This window comes from Podarcis cretensis (genome assembly GCF_951804945.1).
Source record: "Podarcis cretensis genome assembly, chromosome: 8".
Taxonomy (NCBI): Eukaryota; Metazoa; Chordata; class Lepidosauria; order Squamata; family Lacertidae; genus Podarcis; species Podarcis cretensis.
In genome coordinates this window covers 10,621,514-10,638,535 of record NC_137177.1, presented here as the reverse complement: position 1 = coordinate 10,638,535, position 17,022 = coordinate 10,621,514, and the positions used below count along the sequence as shown (strand labels likewise).

The 17,022-nt window shown below is 46.9% G+C and overlaps 1 protein-coding gene and 1 long non-coding RNA gene across 2 annotated transcripts in view; both read left to right on the top strand.

Annotated features, from left to right (window-relative positions):
- Nucleotides 1–17,022, top strand: part of LOC307221389 — a 188,619-nt gene that overhangs the window by 82,675 nt on the left and 88,922 nt on the right. The gene's annotated exons all lie outside the window — the stretch shown is intronic.
- Nucleotides 1,794–11,411, top strand: LOC307221310 (uncharacterized protein; the record flags this gene model as incomplete). The annotated part of the gene is made up of 6 exons (XM_079985749.1): nucleotides 1,794–2,009; nucleotides 3,482–3,850; nucleotides 4,645–4,783; nucleotides 9,030–9,077; nucleotides 10,183–10,215; nucleotides 11,363–11,411. Exons 1-6 carry the CDS (start codon nucleotides 1,898–1,900, stop codon nucleotides 11,409–11,411), a joined length of 750 nt encoding a protein of 249 aa, XP_079841875.1. The 5' UTR covers nucleotides 1,794–1,897.

The following is a 17,022-nucleotide window of genomic DNA, read 5'->3' as shown; positions in this document are numbered from 1 at the left end:
GAAAGTGTATATAATGAAATGAAAAGTATATTAAGATATAACTTTGGGAAAAAGCCGGAGGCTTTTCTGTTAGGCCTAGCAGGAAGTGATATAAAGAACAATGACAGTAAATTCTTTCAATATGCAACAACGGCCGCAAGGGTCCTATTGGCCCAAAATTGGAAACAGCAGAACATACCGACGCTTGAGGAATGGAGAGCAAAACTACTAGAATACGCGGAGATGGACAGATTGATGGGGAAAATTAGATATTTAAAAGACCAAAGGTTCATTGAGGACTGGGGGAAATTTGTGGAATATCTGGAAAATATAAGTGAAGGTCAGATAACGCTAGTTGGGTTTAAAAAAGCTCTGTGAAAAGGTTGGAATATTGTCTAAAGAGAAAAAGAAGGAAAGAGAAAATAATGTCAATATAAGCTAGGATTTGTGTGAATTTGTTAAATTAGGGTATGGATGATTTCAGGGGAAGCTGAAGGAAGTCTTATAGAAAGACATCTGTGATAACAAGGCGTAAACTGTTTTACTTTCTTGTTTGTTATGATTTAAAAAACAATAAAAATTATGCAGAAGAAAAAAAAGAATGCCTCTGGTTTTTTGCTAAAGTTATATTTTAATATTTTTTTTAAATTCATTGTAAATAATGTCCCTGGGACATTGGGACATCTCTCTCTCTTTCTCTCTCTCTCTCCCCTTTAAACCTGCCTTGGACCTGCTGTCCCTGGAGTGCCTTGCAAACTTTAAGTTCCCATCGGCTGGGCGCTGCTCATGCATGCAAATCTTTGACAACTTCTGCCCAATGCCAGCGGCATCAAAATGCCAACTTGCCTTGCCCCGCCTCCAGCATTTAAATCCAATTTTTAAATATCATTTGTGATATTTCCCCCCAAAGTTCTGGATGCAAGCCACCAAAACATTCCTTGTGGTCTGTAGGATCAATGACAGGCATTTCGATCCCGAATCACAATAATTTTACTAGGCAAGAAGTGGAAAACACAAGAACTACCAACTGTGGAAGAATGGCAGATGAAGATGATGGACTTCATGGAGCTAGCGGAGCTTACTGGAAGAATCCGTGACCAGAAAGAAGAGGAATACCAAGAAGATTGGAGGAAATTTAAAGACTATTTGAATAAATATTGTAATATTAAAAATTAGAAGTTACGTGAAAGTACCAAATAGGCCTACGATTTATTTAAATAAATGGGATTTAGAACATTAAGAAAAGTGAAGAAATTTGATTATAACTGGAATATTGTGTATTAATAATGATATTGGAAAACTGTTACATTCGGACACAAGGAAATTAAGAAGGGAGGGATTTGAGGAAGTCAATTAATATGTTTATAAGATTGGATTTTTAAATAACTAAGATTGTTTTTGTGGTTTATGTGTTGGTTGTTATCTATTATAGATGTATCTTTTATCTTTTTCTTCTTTTTTGTTTTTTCTTTTTTTTCTTTTTTTGTTGTAGAGTGTGTTATAATTATATAAAATTTAATAAAAATTATTGGGGGGGGGGGAGGAATCTCCTTGTCGCTGACCAAAACCAACTGCCCCCACCTCCAAAATGGCAAAAAGTTCTGGCTTGGTGTAGAAATGTATAGCCTGCCTTTCAGAAGAACCTCCCCAGACAGGACCACTCTACCCCCAGTCACACACTGTGGCTCAGTCCTTTGCTTTGTGACCTCTTCCGGTTACCAGGGAGCTTCACACTGCTGCAGGGTGGGGTGGGGTGGAGGGAGTAGAGGGGAGCTATGGATGAAGCACCCTGGGCCTAGGAGGACAGCCTGGGGTGGGTGGGGAGTGGGTGGGCTCAGCTGGGGGTCCCAGCCGCTGGCGGCAAGGAGCACAGGAGGAACCTAGGCAACCAGCTAGGCACAAAGGCCATCCTCCCAGGATGTCCAAGCCCCTCCTATCTCCAAGAGGGGCGGGAACATCATGTGGACAGTGCCCAAAAGGTGGAGCCTCCTGTGGCCATGGGAGATGCTGGGCCCTGGTGCTTCTAGCAGGTGAGAGTTTATTTGGGACTCCATGGAGAGGCACTAAGATCTAAAATTGCCCTTTCGAGGTGATGTAACTCTTTGGCTGTCTTAGTACAAGCCATGCCCCACCCACCTCCAAAATCCTGACATCATGGTGCAACAATACAACTGTTCTTTGAAATATGTAAAGAGGATATAATGTCCCCCTTTGTTGTTGTTGAGTCGTTTAGTCGTGTCGGACTCTTCGTGACCCCTTGGACCAGAGCACGCCAGGCACTCCTGTCTTCCACTGCCTCCCGCAGTTTGGTCAAACTCATGCTGGTAGCTTTGAGAACACTGTCCAACCATCTTGTCCTCTGTCGTCCCCTTCTCCTTATGCCCTCCATCTTTCCCAACATCAGGGAGTCTTCTCTTCTCATGAGGTGGCCAAAGTATTGGAGCCTCAGCTTCAGGATCTGTCCTTCCAGTGAGCACTCAGGGCTGATTTCCTTCAGAATGGAGAGGTTTGATCTTCTTGCAGTCCACGGGACTCTCAAGAGTCTCCTCCAGCACCATAATTCAAAAGCATCAATTCTTTGGCGATCAGCCTTCTTTATGGTCCAGCTCTCACTTCCACACATCACCACTGGAAAAACATAGCTTTAACTATACGGACCTTTGTTGGCAAGGTGATGTCTCTGACATGTTCCCCTTACTAACCCCTTTTCCCAGGGGTGCAACTTTGTCAGACCTTCCTCACAGAACTCATAGTTGGAACGGGACCTGAGGATCATCTAGTCCAACCCCACCTGATTCTTGTTCTTCTCCTGGTGTTTACCTTTCCCTCCTCCTCCTCATTACACCCTGCACTTCGGTGGAAAAGTGCTCCCAGTACAGCCTCTGTAGTCCCTGCCCTTAAATGTTACAATCCAAAATACATGGCATGAAAGGAAAGGCCATTGGGAGGGTGGAGGAAAAGAACAAACTCCGGTGCTGATCCTGAGTTAAATGCTTGGTTAGCTCCCAACCAACCATTTTCTCGGAAGTGACTGTACCATAGCCAATGCTGACCATATTGGTGCTGGGAGTGGGGGAGTCGGGGAACGTCCTTCTCAAACCCACCAAAGAAGGGGCTACAGTCTCATCAGACCCCCCATGGGAGGCATGTTCTCGATGATACAACCCCTCGTAGAGCAGATGGACCTGCCATTGTGGGCTAGTCATAGCAGATATGGGGGCTTTGCCATAAAATATTTGAGGGGGCTTCCCCCCAAAAAACTGATGGGTACTGCCATTCAAAAGCTTTGTGTGTGCTGCGTCATGTGATTGACTATGTGGGGCAGGACTTACCGTATTTTTCCGTATATAACACGCCCCCATGTATAAGACAACCACTATTTTTGGGACTCCAATTTAAGAAAATGGGGGGAGATTGCCCAGAGGGTATTTTTTTGCAGTTATAACGATATAATTGTCAAGTGTAGCTGTGCCCTGTCTCTTCTCTGCCCCTTCACCTCTAGGTCATATCTTGAGTTCATGTTTCCTGTTGACGCAAGCTGTTCAGAACATTACCATTGATGTCAGCCTGGACCCAGAATTCCCCCTGGTAGGGCAGGATGTCACCTTTGTCCCCAAAGGGCTTATGATAGACGTCATCTCCTGCCTGTGGACAAAAGGGGAAAAAGACGAATCTTTCCCCATCTTCCTCTATCACCCACCCCCAAAAGCTGCATTCTACCCTAAAGCAGCCTATGACGGACGCCAGACGCCAAGCTTCGATTGCTCCATGCACATCCGGAATGTAACATTTGACGACATTGGTCTCTACGAAATATTCAAGACTAGAAAGATTGCCAACGAAGTGGGTGAGGCCTTCTTACTGGTCACAGGTAAGGACTGGGAACCGGGGGAGGAAATCTGACTCAGCTCACATTTATGATAAAATAAAGGTAAAGGGACCCCTGACCATTAGGTCCAGTCGTGACCGACTCTGGGGTTGTGGTGCTCATCTCGCTTTATTGGCCGAGGGAGCCGGCGTACAGCTTCCAGGTCATGTGGCCAGCATGACTAAGCCGCTTCTGGCGAACCAGAGCAGCGCACGGAAATGCTGTTTACCTTCCCACTGGACTGGTACCTATTTATCTACTTGCACTTTGACGTGCTTTCGAACTGCTAGGTTGGCAGGAGCAGGGACCGAGCAACGGGAGCTCACCCCGTCGCGGGGATTCGAACCGCCGACCTTCTGATCGGCAAGTCCTAGGCTCTATGTTTAACCTGGAAGGTGGAGTGAGCTTGTTTTCTCCTGCTCCGGAGGGTAGGACTTAAACCAAGAGCTTCAAGTTACAAGAAAGACGATTCCGACTAAACATCAGGGAGAACTTCCTGGCAGTAAGAGCTGTTTGACAATGGAATGGTCTCCCACTGGAGGTTGTGGGCTCTCCTCCCTTGGAGGTTTTTAAGCAAAGGTTGGATGTCCACCTGTCATGGATGCTTCAGCTGATATTTCTGCATTGCAGGGGGTTGGACTGGATAACCCTTGGTGGTCCCTCCCAACTCTACAATTCCATGCAAACTTAACCTGATTCTCACTTGCCAAAGCAAAGTAGCTTTGACAATTTGGAGCAAGGAGTTTGTGATCCTTCCTTTTCCTCATTCTCACGGTTGCCTTTCCTTGTCTCCACAGAAGAAAAGACTCCAGAGCTGAGGAAGCCTAGAAGTCTAACTTCTGGAGTTATCGCAGGGCTCGCTTTTGGCTGCATTGTGGGAGCGATTCTTTTGGGGGTTATGCTGATAACTCTCCTGACTATGTTAACTTCTACAAGGTGATGCTTTCTCCTCCTCCTCCCCCTCCTCCTTCTCTTCCCTTCCCTTCTCCTCTCCTTCTCTTTCTCCTTCTCCTCTCCTTCTCCTCTCCTTCTCTTTCTTTCTCCTTCTCCTCTCCTTCTCCTCTCCTTCTCCTCTCCTTCTCCTCTCCTTCTCCTCACCTTCTCCTCCTTCTCCTCCTCCTCCTCCTCCTCCTTCTCCTCTCCTCCTCTCCTTCTCTCCTTCTCCTCTCCTTCTCCTTCTCCTTCTCCTCCTCCTGCTCTCCTCCTCCTCCTCTCCTTCTCCTCTCCTTCTCCTCCTCCTCCTCTCCTCCTCCTCCTCCTTCTCCTCTCCTTCTCCTTCTCCTCCTCCTCCTTCTCCTCCTCTTCTCCTTCTCCTCCTTCTCCTCTCCTTCTTCTCCTCCTCCTCCTCTCCTCCTCCTCTCCTTCTCCTTCTCCTCCTCTTCTCCTTCTCCTCCTTCTCTCCTTCTCTCCTTCTCCTTCTCCTTCTCCTCCTCCTCCTCTCCTTCTCCTCTCCTTCTCTTTCTCCTTCTCCTCCTTCTCCTCTCCTTCTCCTCCCCCTCTCCTCCTCCTTCTCCTTCTCCTCCTCTCCTCCTCCTCCTCCTCCTCCTCCTTCTCCTTCTCTCCTCCTCTTTCTCCTTCTCCTCCTCTTCTCCTTCTCCTTCTCCTCTCCTTCTCCTCTCCTCCTCTTTCTCCTTATCCTCCTTCTCCTCCTCTTCTCCTTCTCCTTCTCTTCCCCTTCTCCTTCTCCTTCTCCTTCTCCTTCTCCTTCTCTTCTCCTTCTCCTTCTCCTTCTCCTCTCCTCCTCCTCCTTCTCCTCCTCCTCTCCTCTCCTTCTTCTCTCCTTCTCCTCCTCTTCTCCTTCTCCTCCTTCTCCTCCTCCTTCTCCTCTCCTTCTCCTCTCCTTCTCTTTCTCCTTCTCCTCCTTCTCCTCTCCTTCTCCTCCTCCTCTCCTTCTCCTTCTCCTCCTCCTCCTCCTCTCCTCCTTCTCCTCCTCTCCTCCTTCTCCTCCTCCTCCTCCTCTCCTCCTCTTTCTCCTTCTCTTCTCCTTCTCCTCCTCTTCTCCTTCTCCTTCTCCTCTCCTCCTCCTCTCCTTCTCCTCTCCTCCTCTTTCTCCTTCTCCTCCTTCTCCTTCTCTTTCTCCTTCTCCTCCTTCTCCTCTCCTTCTCCTCCCCCTCTCCTCCTCCTTCTCCTTCTCCTCCTCTCCTCCTCCTCCTCCTCCTCCTCCTTCTCCTTCTCTCCTCCTCTCCTTCTCTTTCTCCTTCTCCTCTCCTTCTCCTCTCCTTCTCTTTCTTTCTCCTTCTCCTCTCCTTCTCCTCTCCTTCTCCTCTCCTTCTCCTCTCCTTCTCCTCTCCTTCTCCTCACCTTCTCCTCCTTCTCCTCCTCCTCCTCCTCCTCCTTCTCCTCTCCTCCTCTCCTTCTCTCCTTCTCCTCTCCTTCTCCTTCTCCTTCTCCTCCTCCTGCTCCTCCTCCTCCTCCTCTCCTTCTCCTCTCCTTCTCCTCCTCCTCCTCTCCTCCTCCTCCTCCTTCTCCTCTCCTTCTCCTTCTCCTCCTCCTCCTTCTCCTCCTCTTCTCCTTCTCCTCCTTCTCCTCTCCTTCTTCTCCTCCTCCTCCTCTCCTCCTCCTCTCCTTCTCCTTCTCCTCCTCTTCTCCTTCTCCTCCTTCTCTCCTTCTCTCCTTCTCCTTCTCCTTCTCCTCCTCCTCCTCTCCTTCTCCTCTCCTTCTCTTTCTCCTTCTCCTCCTTCTCCTCTCCTTCTCCTCCCCCTCTCCTCCTCCTTCTCCTTCTCCTCCTCTCCTCCTCCTCCTCCTCCTCCTCCTTCTCCTTCTCTCCTCCTCTTTCTCCTTCTCCTCCTCTTCTCCTTCTCCTTCTCCTCTCCTTCTCCTCTCCTCCTCTTTCTCCTTATCCTCCTTCTCCTCCTCTTCTCCTTCTCCTTCTCTTCCCCTTCTCCTTCTCCTTCTCCTTCTCCTTCTCTTCTCCTTCTCCTTCTCCTCTCCTCCTCCTCCTTCTCCTCCTCCTCTCCTCTCCTTCTTCTCTCCTTCTCCTCCTCTTCTCCTTCTCCTCCTTCTCCTCCTCCTTCTCCTCTCCTTCTCCTCTCCTTCTCTTTCTCCTTCTCCTCCTTCTCCTCTCCTTCTCCTCCTCCTCTCCTTCTCCTTCTCCTCCTCCTCCTCCTCTCCTCCTTCTCCTCCTCTCCTCCTTCTCCTCCTCCTCCTCCTCTCCTCCTCTTTCTCCTTCTCTTCTCCTTCTCCTCCTCTTCTCCTTCTCCTTCTCCTCTCCTCCTCCTCTCCTTCTCCTCTCCTCCTCTTTCTCCTTCTCCTCCTTCTCCTTCTCTTTCTCCTTCTCCTCCTTCTCCTCTCCTTCTCCTCCCCCTCTCCTCCTCCTTCTCCTTCTCCTCCTCTCCTCCTCCTCCTCCTCCTCCTCCTTCTCCTTCTCTCCTCCTCTTTCTCCTTCTCCTCCTCTTCTCCTTCTCCTTCTCCTCTCCTTCTCCTCTCCTCCTCTTTCTCCTTCTCCTCCTTCTCCTCCTCTTCTCCTTCTCCTTCTCTTCCCCTTCTCCTTCTCCTTCTCCTTCTCCTTCTCCTTCTCCTTCTCTTCTCCTTCTCCTTCTCCTTCTCCTCTCCTCCTCCTCCTTCTCCTCCTCCTCTCCTCTCCTTCTTCTCTCCTTCTCCTCCTCTTCTCCTTCTCCTCCTTCTCCTCCTCCTTCTCCTCTCCTTCTCCTCTCCTTCTCTTTCTCCTTCTCCTCCTTCTCCTCTCCTTCTCCTCCTCCTCTCCTTCTCCTTCTCCTCCTCCTCCTCCTCTCCTCCTTCTCCTCCTCTCCTCCTTCTCCTCCTCCTCCTCCTCTCCTCCTCTTTCTCCTTCTCTTCTCCTTCTCCTCCTCTTCTCCTTCTCCTTCTCCTCTCCTCCTCCTCTCCTTCTCCTCTCCTCCTCTTTCTCCTTCTCCTCCTTCTCCTCCTCTTCTCCTTCTCCTTCTCTTCTCCTTCTCCTTCTCCTTCTCCTTCTCCTTCTCCTCTCCTCCTCTCCTCCTCCTCCTTCTCCTCCTCCTCTCCTCTCCTTCTTCTCTCCTTCTCCTTCTTCTCCTTCTCCTCCTCCTCCTCCTCCTCCTCTTCAAGTTTGATCTTGCATAAGTCTTGAGGGGGCTAACCAAAAATGTAAAAGTTGTATGCAAAATGACCAAAAAAATTGAAATGGAAGGAGAATCAGAGGGATATTGAATACGGCCTGAGCAGTAGTAGTAGTAGGAGATCCAATAGATCAGCTGATCCCAAAAGCCTTCCTGAAAAGCCACGTTTTTGACCAGCATACGAATGGTCCATGTGGGCACTGGGTCATCCTAAAGAGCTGGTGCCTACACAAGAGGCATTGCTTTTCCACGATGTGTATATATCAGGCAAAATCCCATAGCTCAGTCAGTAGAGCATGTGTCTCTTAATCTTAGGGTTGTGGGTTCGAGTCCCAGGTTGGGTGAAAGATTCCTGCATTTCAAGGGGTTGGACTAGTTGACCCCTGTGGTCTCTTCCAGCTCTGCAAATCTGTGATTCTGTGAATTTCTGTACGAAATGTCTGTATTAGGAGAAAGTCGCAATAATGCTGATGAATTCTCATGAGGATTTAAAAATAAACAAATCACAAACTGATATGGAAATATGGGGGGGGGGGGTGAGAAACTGGGAGAAAGCCCAATTGATTCTCATGGGTTGTCTCCACATGAGAAACCACCAGCTTTCTGGCTTTCAAAGAGGTTTAGACAAATTCATGGAGGTTATCAATGGCTACCAGCCATCATGGCTCTCCTCTGTCTTCATGGTCAGAGGCAGCAATGATTCTGAATACCAGTTTCCAGAAACCACAGGAGGGGAGAGTTGCTCTTGTGCTTGGATCCTGCTCATGGGTTTCCCACAGGTATCTGGGTGTGAGAAAAGGATGGTGGACTAGATGAGCCATTGGCCTCATCCAGCAGCCTCCTTGGACGTTCCCATGTCCTGAAGATGTATCTCATCAACCCACCAATGTTGAATAGACCCTGGGGAGGGGAGTTGAATGACAACGGTAGCATCTCACACCAAAACATTGAATGAGGTGTCCCCAGAAGGCAAATTAAGCACCAGAGAGACTCAGTGAACAGCAGAAAACAGAGCCCCAGTCAAATAAGGGACATGGAGGTTTTCTAAAGAAGCAACCATCTTTGACACAACGGAGCGGCGCCAAACTTCTCCCTCCTAAACTCTTTGATCCTTTTTCCTGTTTCTTTAGCGATGACTCGGACCCCACCGTGGTAACCATCATGCCTTCTACAGCATGGTAAGTACAGGATGGAGCGTGAAATCTCTCCTTTTGGAGAAAACCAGATTTTCTTTCCAAAACCTGCAAACTACATAAGATGTCTTCTAAAAGTTAAGAACGACAAAACTTTTAGAAGACATCTGAAGACATCTGAAGGCAGCCCTGTATGAGGATGTTTTTTAAAATGTTTGATGCTTTACAGTGGTACCTCAGGTTCCATACGCTTCAGGTTACATACACTTCAGGTTAAAGACTCCGCTAACCCAGAAATAGTGCTTCAGGTTAAGAACTTTGCTTCAGGATAAGAACAGAAATCGGGCTCCAGCACGCGGCAGCAGTGGGAGGTCCCATTAGCTAAAGTGGTGCTTCAGGTTTAGAACAGTTTCAGGTTAAGTACGGACCTCCGGAATGAATTAAGTACTTAACCTGAGGTACCACTGTATTATGTTTTATATATTCTGATAGCTGCCCAGAATGGCTGGGGAAACCCAGCTAGATCGGCGGGGTATAAATAATAAAATGATGGTGCTGATGATTAAACAACATCTGGCTAGGAGGCAGGCAGGGAGGGCAGACTTCTGGAATTCCATTTCCAACTTTGGGCATAAAGTGGTTTGGGATGGGGGGGGGTCCAGTTATTCAAATGGAAACAGATGTTGCACAAAATTTGTATTGTTATTGGGGGAGGGACATTCCCTCAGCCATAATATGACCCTGAAATTGCAGGTATGCAGAGCAGAAAACTGAACATGACTTCAACAGTCAGTCGTGGTCTTCCTCACTGTGATTTATATCATTCATTCATTCATTGCCCTTAACCCTAAGGGCAGGTTAGAACATGAAAACATTTAAAATGGTTTAAAACAACTTACAGTTATAGAAATCAGATAGGTCCTAAAAATATACACTGTCTGAAGATTTTATTTTATTTTAAAACCATTGCACATACAATTCCTCCCATATGTTCAAAATGCACAAAATGCCCTTCAACAGTTTAAAACTGTTGCAAAACTTTTCCATGGATGTCAAAGAAGGGAAGCTGGTGCTTGTGGGAGGTAGTTGAGAGCTGCCAGAAATAAACTTCTCACACATGAATTCTTTGCTGTTTTTCCTCTTTCCTCAGCTCTATGGGAAGCAAAAGACCTTCTCATGCAAGGTAAGTCACAGGCCTTCAGGATACAGCCCAGATACTGTTTTTGGAAGAAGACCAGCTTTGGTGGGCTGGGCTGGTCTCAGAGCTCCGGGACTCCATGTCCACCTTTGGGGGTTAAATGAGGGTCCAATGATTCAGTGAATGCAAATTGAGGGGACTTGTGAAGGGTCCCTCAGCCAGAGAACGAACCTGGCCTCTCCAGTTTTCCTATGGGAAAGGATTCTGTTCTCGTTTAAAAGTGAACTGAAGCATAGTTACCCTTCAAAATCCACATTTCCCTAAACATCGCCATGCAGTTCTCCAGGGAAAAATATATGTTCAGAAATGCACATACTAAAATGTGTATATAAATGCATGTTCGAGAAAGCAAACGTACCAAAAATGATTGGTTTATTTTAGGGGGGGGGGTTGATTAGACAAAACTATGTACAAAAATGAGTTCATAATGAGAAATTCGCACTCAAATGCTGGGAAAACAAGGAATTTAGAGAACCAAAATTGGCAAATTTGTCAATCTGTATTTTTCTTCGTTCTGGTAAAGATTGCAAAACTTTGCGTTAGAATGATGTTGGATAGAAATTAAGTGGTTTCCAGCTGTAATGCAAGAGATATGGAAAATAAGGTTTTGAAATAAGTAAAAACTAAGGGTGAGGATTTGCTGAATTAATAATTTGAACTGGAATATAAGAAAGGGAGGTATGAGGAGGTCTGGAAAATAAGTTAAAAGAAAATAAGTAAATGGAAACTCTATGTGTTTTTAGTTTTTTTTATTTTTTTATTTTTTTATTTTTTTTGTTTCTTTTTGTTTTGTTTTGTTTTACATTGTATTATTCTTGAAAACTTCAATAAATATCTTATATATAAAAAAAAAGATTGCAAAACTTTGCAACTCTCTGCCTTTTGACACCAGGCAGGTGCCTTTCGCTGTCCCCTAAGCCTAAGGCATATACTCTTTACCTGCTAAAAGCATTTTTGTTTAGCCAGCCTATCCAGATGTGTAGGATGCTGGCATGTCCTTTAATCAGGTTCTTAGCTGTATTCTGGGGGGCGGCATTGCGGAGAGGAGCTGGAAAAGTGGGGAGATGCTGGCCCTCTGTTGGGAACCCTGTGAGTCCCAAGCCCACCTCTGAGATGCTGTTTGTTTCCTTAGGATGGAGAATCAGCTGATATTAAGCAGCCACAATGTCCGACCTGGGTAAGTACCGGTGGGAGGAAAATAAGATTTTTGGGGGACCCACATGTGGGTAATTAAAAAGAGAATCGGAAAATAGTGCCATCCTTCCCCCCCCCCCCCAATTTCAGACCCCAACCTGTCCTGTCTCATGGTTCTGATTCCTCCTTCTTCCTGAGCTCTTACCTATGGCTTGTCCCTTGGTTCTCTCTCAAGCCCCATCTGCAGTGGTGTAGTGGTCCAGGGTCAGGGTGGGGTCAAAGACCCGCTACTATTTCTGCAGCAGGGTCCCAGCAGGATCTCTGTCTCCAACATCCAGGAGCTGCCCAATCATCATGAAAGGGGAGTGCTTTAAGCCACTGAGAAGGAGCCTTCTTTGTGCTGATTGGAGCCGATCGGAGTGAAAGCGGGGCGAGTCGGCCATTGAGGATTGGCTCCTAGGGTCATTCTGGAGAAGGTGCATGGGAGGAACCCCAAGGAGGAGTTGTTCTGTGTGCTCTGAAGCTAAGCATTTAAGAACTCTGGAAACCCAAAGTGCTTCCATTTCAAGAGATTGCCATGAAAGTTCTGTTACTGTCAGATTTCGGGGAATCGGATCCCTTCCCCCCGGTGGCAGTAAATAAGTAGATCAAACAAAAGGAGTGTTCTTACTAGATAAGTTCTTTAATTATCACAGTGAGAGACAAAGGAATGCATATCCCTCTAAAAAACGGTGTTGCTCACAGTAAAGGTTTACCCCCTCCATCCCTATTAATTTACGTCACTCCTACTTCGGGTAATCTGAGCTTGTTGTCATTGCACTTTCTGTTCTAACACTTCCCAAGCCCTTCTAGTCTTAGGCGAAGGGTGTGTGTGTGTCAGGAATGCTGTCCAAGGACCCTGAATCTGCCAGCTGTCTCTCTCTTGCCGTTTCCTCTTCTAGCTGTTCCTTACCTAGTATTTCCCAGCTTTTCCACTCTGGACTATGCCCTTCTTCAAACCACTGTTCTAAATCAATACTGTCCTCCTGCCCTTGGGAAGGCTCAGAAAAAGTGCCTCCACACTACAGTCCCTGACAGTTGTGTAGAATGGGACTTCACGGAAAACACAAGTAACTGGGAAACAAGATACTGAAGCAGAAATGAGTAGATCTAGCAGAAAGACAAAACAAGGAGATCTCCACTGGTCATTGCAATTCTTCCCTAACTATTATTATTGCATCACTTTAAGATTATTTTATAAACTTAGAGAAGGCTGTACAGTGGTACCTCGGGTTACATACGCTTCAGGTTACATACACTTCACGTTACACACTCTGCTAACCCAGAAATAGTGCTTCAGGTTAAGAACTTTGCTTCAGGATGAGAACAGAAATTGTGCTCCGGTGGCGCGGCAGCAGCAGGAGGCCCCATTAGCTAAAGTGGTGCTTCAGGTTAAGAACAGTTTCAGGTTAAGAACAGACCTCTGGAACGAATTAAGTACTTAACCTGAGGTACCACTGTATTCCGAATTATCCAAATTCCAGGCAGAGGATGCCCAAGTTCCCTAAAACTATAAACCACGTGCTTTAAAGACACTTGCTCTGATTTCCTTCTCTTCTTACAAACCGTGCTGCTTCCAAGAATATAAATACGTGAATAAATGTATTCTTACCCTGGCCAGAAAAACAGTTTCAGGTTAAGAATGGACCTCCAGAACGAATTAAGTACTTAACCCGAGGTACCACTGTATAAACTTAGAAGGGACGTGGACTCGGGACTTTTCCACCTCATTCTGCCCCGTGTTGTCTGAGACCACAGAAGTTGGAGATTGTCAGGGACATGGCTGAATTGAACGCCTGGGAAGAGCCTGACTCTGGAGATGGAATGCCAGTACAGAGGGAGCCAGAGTCTGACTCTGGAGATGAGGGGATGCAATCACAGACAGAGCAGGAGTGGGTTAGTTCGGGCCCCCTTCATCAAGAGTTCCCAGGCTCAGATAGAGCTACAGACTCGGAAAGCTTGCAGGCTAAGGGAGGGGAGGAGATAGATGGCATTGAGGGGGTTGCTAAGCAAACAGGAGGAAGGCAGCATTCAGAGGACTCTTCGTTTGGGGAGGGGAGGCCACCCACCTTCTCCCTGAACCAGAAGAACTGAAAGGGTGAAAATGCAACAGAAGTACAAGAGAGGAAGGACTGGACTTTGGTACCCTTTGTGCTGCGAAAGGGGAGGAGACTCAGAGTGACCAACTCATAGCGAAGAACGGCAGGCTCAGAGCCGCTCTCTGGGTGTTAATGGTAAATAAACGTGCCATAAAACTGCCAGAGACTCATTAATTCTTATCGGAGCTTGCTTCTCTGCCTGAGATCATGACAGAGATCAAAGCTCCTAGATTCCATTTCTATGTCCAGCTTGGCTCAGACTTGCATTGTGGAATGGGATTAGACCTGTAGCCTTCAAAGTCCTCAAAGAGGAAGCTGGTGGGGTGTGTGGCAGCTTCCACTTCTGGTTTCCTTCCTCTGATTCTAGGCTGGTTTTCTTCCAGGTGAAAGCAGAGATTGTTCTAGTCCAGAATTTAGTCAGCATTCAAGTCTTGGACAGCATCAGCCAAGCCCGTGGACCCCCAACCACCACCACTCCAGAAGAGGAGCACCATATCCTTGGAAATCATGACGAAATAATCAACACCCTAAACACCAACGCCCACCCAAGCCTTCAGGGGCAGAAAGACAACATGGCCCCTGATGAAATAAAAGCCTCCAGAACCCACTTCTGTCGGCATTGTAATCTGTCAGATGGGAATGGTGGTTGCTCGTGAGTAACCAGTCAGGACTCCGACCTGTCTTTTACAGGTTTTATTTTGGTGCAAAACTATTTACAGTGCAGTACCACAAGTTCAGGGGACGCAGGTGGCGCTGTGGGTTAAAGCCTCAGCGCCTAGGACTTGCCGATCGAAAGGTCGGCGGTTCGAATCCCTGCGGCGGGGTGCACTCCCGCTGCTCGCGCCTGCCAACCTAGCAGTTCGAAAGCACCTCCAGGTGCAAGTAGATAAATAGGGACCGCTTACCAGCGGGAAGGTAAATGGTGTTTCCGTGTGCGGCTCTGGCTTGCCAGAGCAGCGATGTCACGCTGGCCACGTGACCCGGAAGTGTCTCCGGACAGCGCTGGCCCCTGGCCTCTTAAGTGAGATGGGCGCACAACCCCAGAGTCTGTCAAGACTGGCCCGTACGGGCAGGGGTACCTTTACCTTTACCTTACCACAAGTTCATGTCTGCCTCAATCGCTAGCAGAATCCGGGAGTGGTTGTTTCCAGGTCCTCCCCCAACATAGTAGTTTAGTCACCCCCAGCTTTTCCTTCCTTCTTTGCGTTTGACACATCTGCGCAGGTTGGGTGACGGAAGAGATGTGCTTCCCTCCTGGCCAGCTTGACCAGGAGCGGTGCTGAGGATCCCAGCAGCATCCTCTGGTCCCTTCCCCTCTTCCCCACTGGAGGTGTGGCTTTCCCCACCACAGGAAGAGGAACTGCTTCACAAGATTTTCAGAGGTTCCCTGTAACCCAACTGCCCCTCAGCTTCCCTGTTCGACAGTGGAATTTGCTGCCAAGGAGTGTGGTGGAGTCTCCTTCTTTGGAGGTCTTTAAGCAGAGGCTTGACAACCATATGTCAGGAGTGCTCTGATGGTGTTTCCTGCTTGGCAGGGGGTTGGACTCGATGGCCCTTGTGGTCTCTTCCAACTCTATGATTCTATGATTCTATGATTCTATGATTCTATGATTCTATGATTCCCTTCCCTGTTCCGATGGCAGTCCCCTGACATAATCCTTTGCCCGGGACTGGGTTGGGATGGCTGTATACTCCATTAACTTCCATGGTATTACATAATGTATATATTAAAATTGATAATAGCATGGTGAATCGCCTTGAATTAAGGGTAGGCACTTGGACGGGACTAGATTTAGCCTTCCATTTAATTTTTATTTTGAAAGATGCCTTTGTTTTGTTTATTTCCATGGACCTTGTTTTCAATTTACTTTTGTATCATTTTAATTTTGCCTCCATTTTTGAACTGATTTCAGGGGGGGGGGGGACACACACCCCATCTGCTGCCTGTAACTTTGTTGTTTTCCATGGCACGAGTGCTACACGACATGTCTGCTATAATTGTCATTTATTCAATCTGTCTGCCCAATTGCACACAGGTTGGATAAATGGGTCCTTTTGGTTGTTGGAGACGTCTTGTGGGGGTAGCCAGCACGGTGCTCTTCAGGTGTTGTTAGACTACAGTTCCCATCACCCCTGACCATTGGCCATGGTAGCAGGGGCTGATGGGAGTTGGAGTCTCACAACACCTGCAGGGTGCCATGTTGGTTCCCTTCTAAGGCATGTGTACAACCGCCTACGATGCCACCGAAATGTTGGAGGGCAAAGTTAAATTGTTCACAAAGATGTATAATTTGTTGTTAGAATGGTATACAAAAGATGAAGAGACCAAAGAAGTTATTATAAAATGGGCTATTGACTTTGGGTATAATATTGAATTTGAAGCTTGGTCAAAATAGTGAAATCAAAGTTTAAAATCTACCGCATGTGTGTCCTTAAAAGAGAATGTAATGAAAATGATGTATAGGTGGTATTTGACACTGGTGAAACTGGCCAAAATGTACAGGATGAGAAACAAATTATGTTGGAACAGCAAAGAGAAAGATGGAGATTTTTATCATATGCGGTGGACTTGCGATAAAGTAAAAGCATTTTGGGAATTGATCTACAATGAGTTAAAAAAGATATTTAGATATACTTTCCCCAAAAGACCAGAAGCATTTTTGCTGGGTTTGATGGGAGAAGAAATTGCAAAGGTAGACCAAAGATTATTTATGTATGCCATGACGGCAGCAAGAACTTTATTAGCCCAAAGATGGAAATTGCAGGCGTTACCAACAATTGAGGACTGGCAGACGAAGATGAGAGACTATGCAGAACTAGCCAAGCTGACTGGTAGAATCCGGAACCAAGACGACCAAAAATTTCAAAGAGACTGGAGTAAATTTATTTGGCATATGAATAATTATTGTAAAAATGTGAAAACACTAACGGGATTAGAATAAATCCGGCAACAAGAAACTTTAAAATTTTCTAGACCAATTGAGATAGAACTGATTTTGAAGGTATAAAGGTCAGAAATTGATGTTTTAAAGTGCGATACAAGGACTTGGGGGAAAAAAAACAAACCAGCTGAAGGGCCGGAGGAAATCATAAGCTTGGCAGAGCAAAGATTATACAGTGGTACCTCAGGTTACATACACTTCAGGTTACAGACTCCGCTAACCCAGAAATAGTAACTCAGGTTAAGAACTTTGCTTCAGGATGAGAACAGAAATCGTGCTCCGGCGGTGCGGCAGCAGCGGGAGGCCCCATTAGCTAAAGTGGTGCTTCAGGTTAAGAACAGTTTCAGGTTAAGAATGGACCACCGGAACGAATTAGGTACTTAACCCGAGGTACCACTGTATTTGTTTGTTATTATAATGTTGGATATGTAGCACACACGCAACAACAAAATGCTTTTGTGGTCCCGGGAGTTCCAAGCCAGCTGAGAGTCGTGCGCTGCTCTGTAAAAGGAAACATTCGCTAGGCACACACACACATAGAAGGCTAGCAGGGTAGTACTGCTGAGCGAGCACAGCAG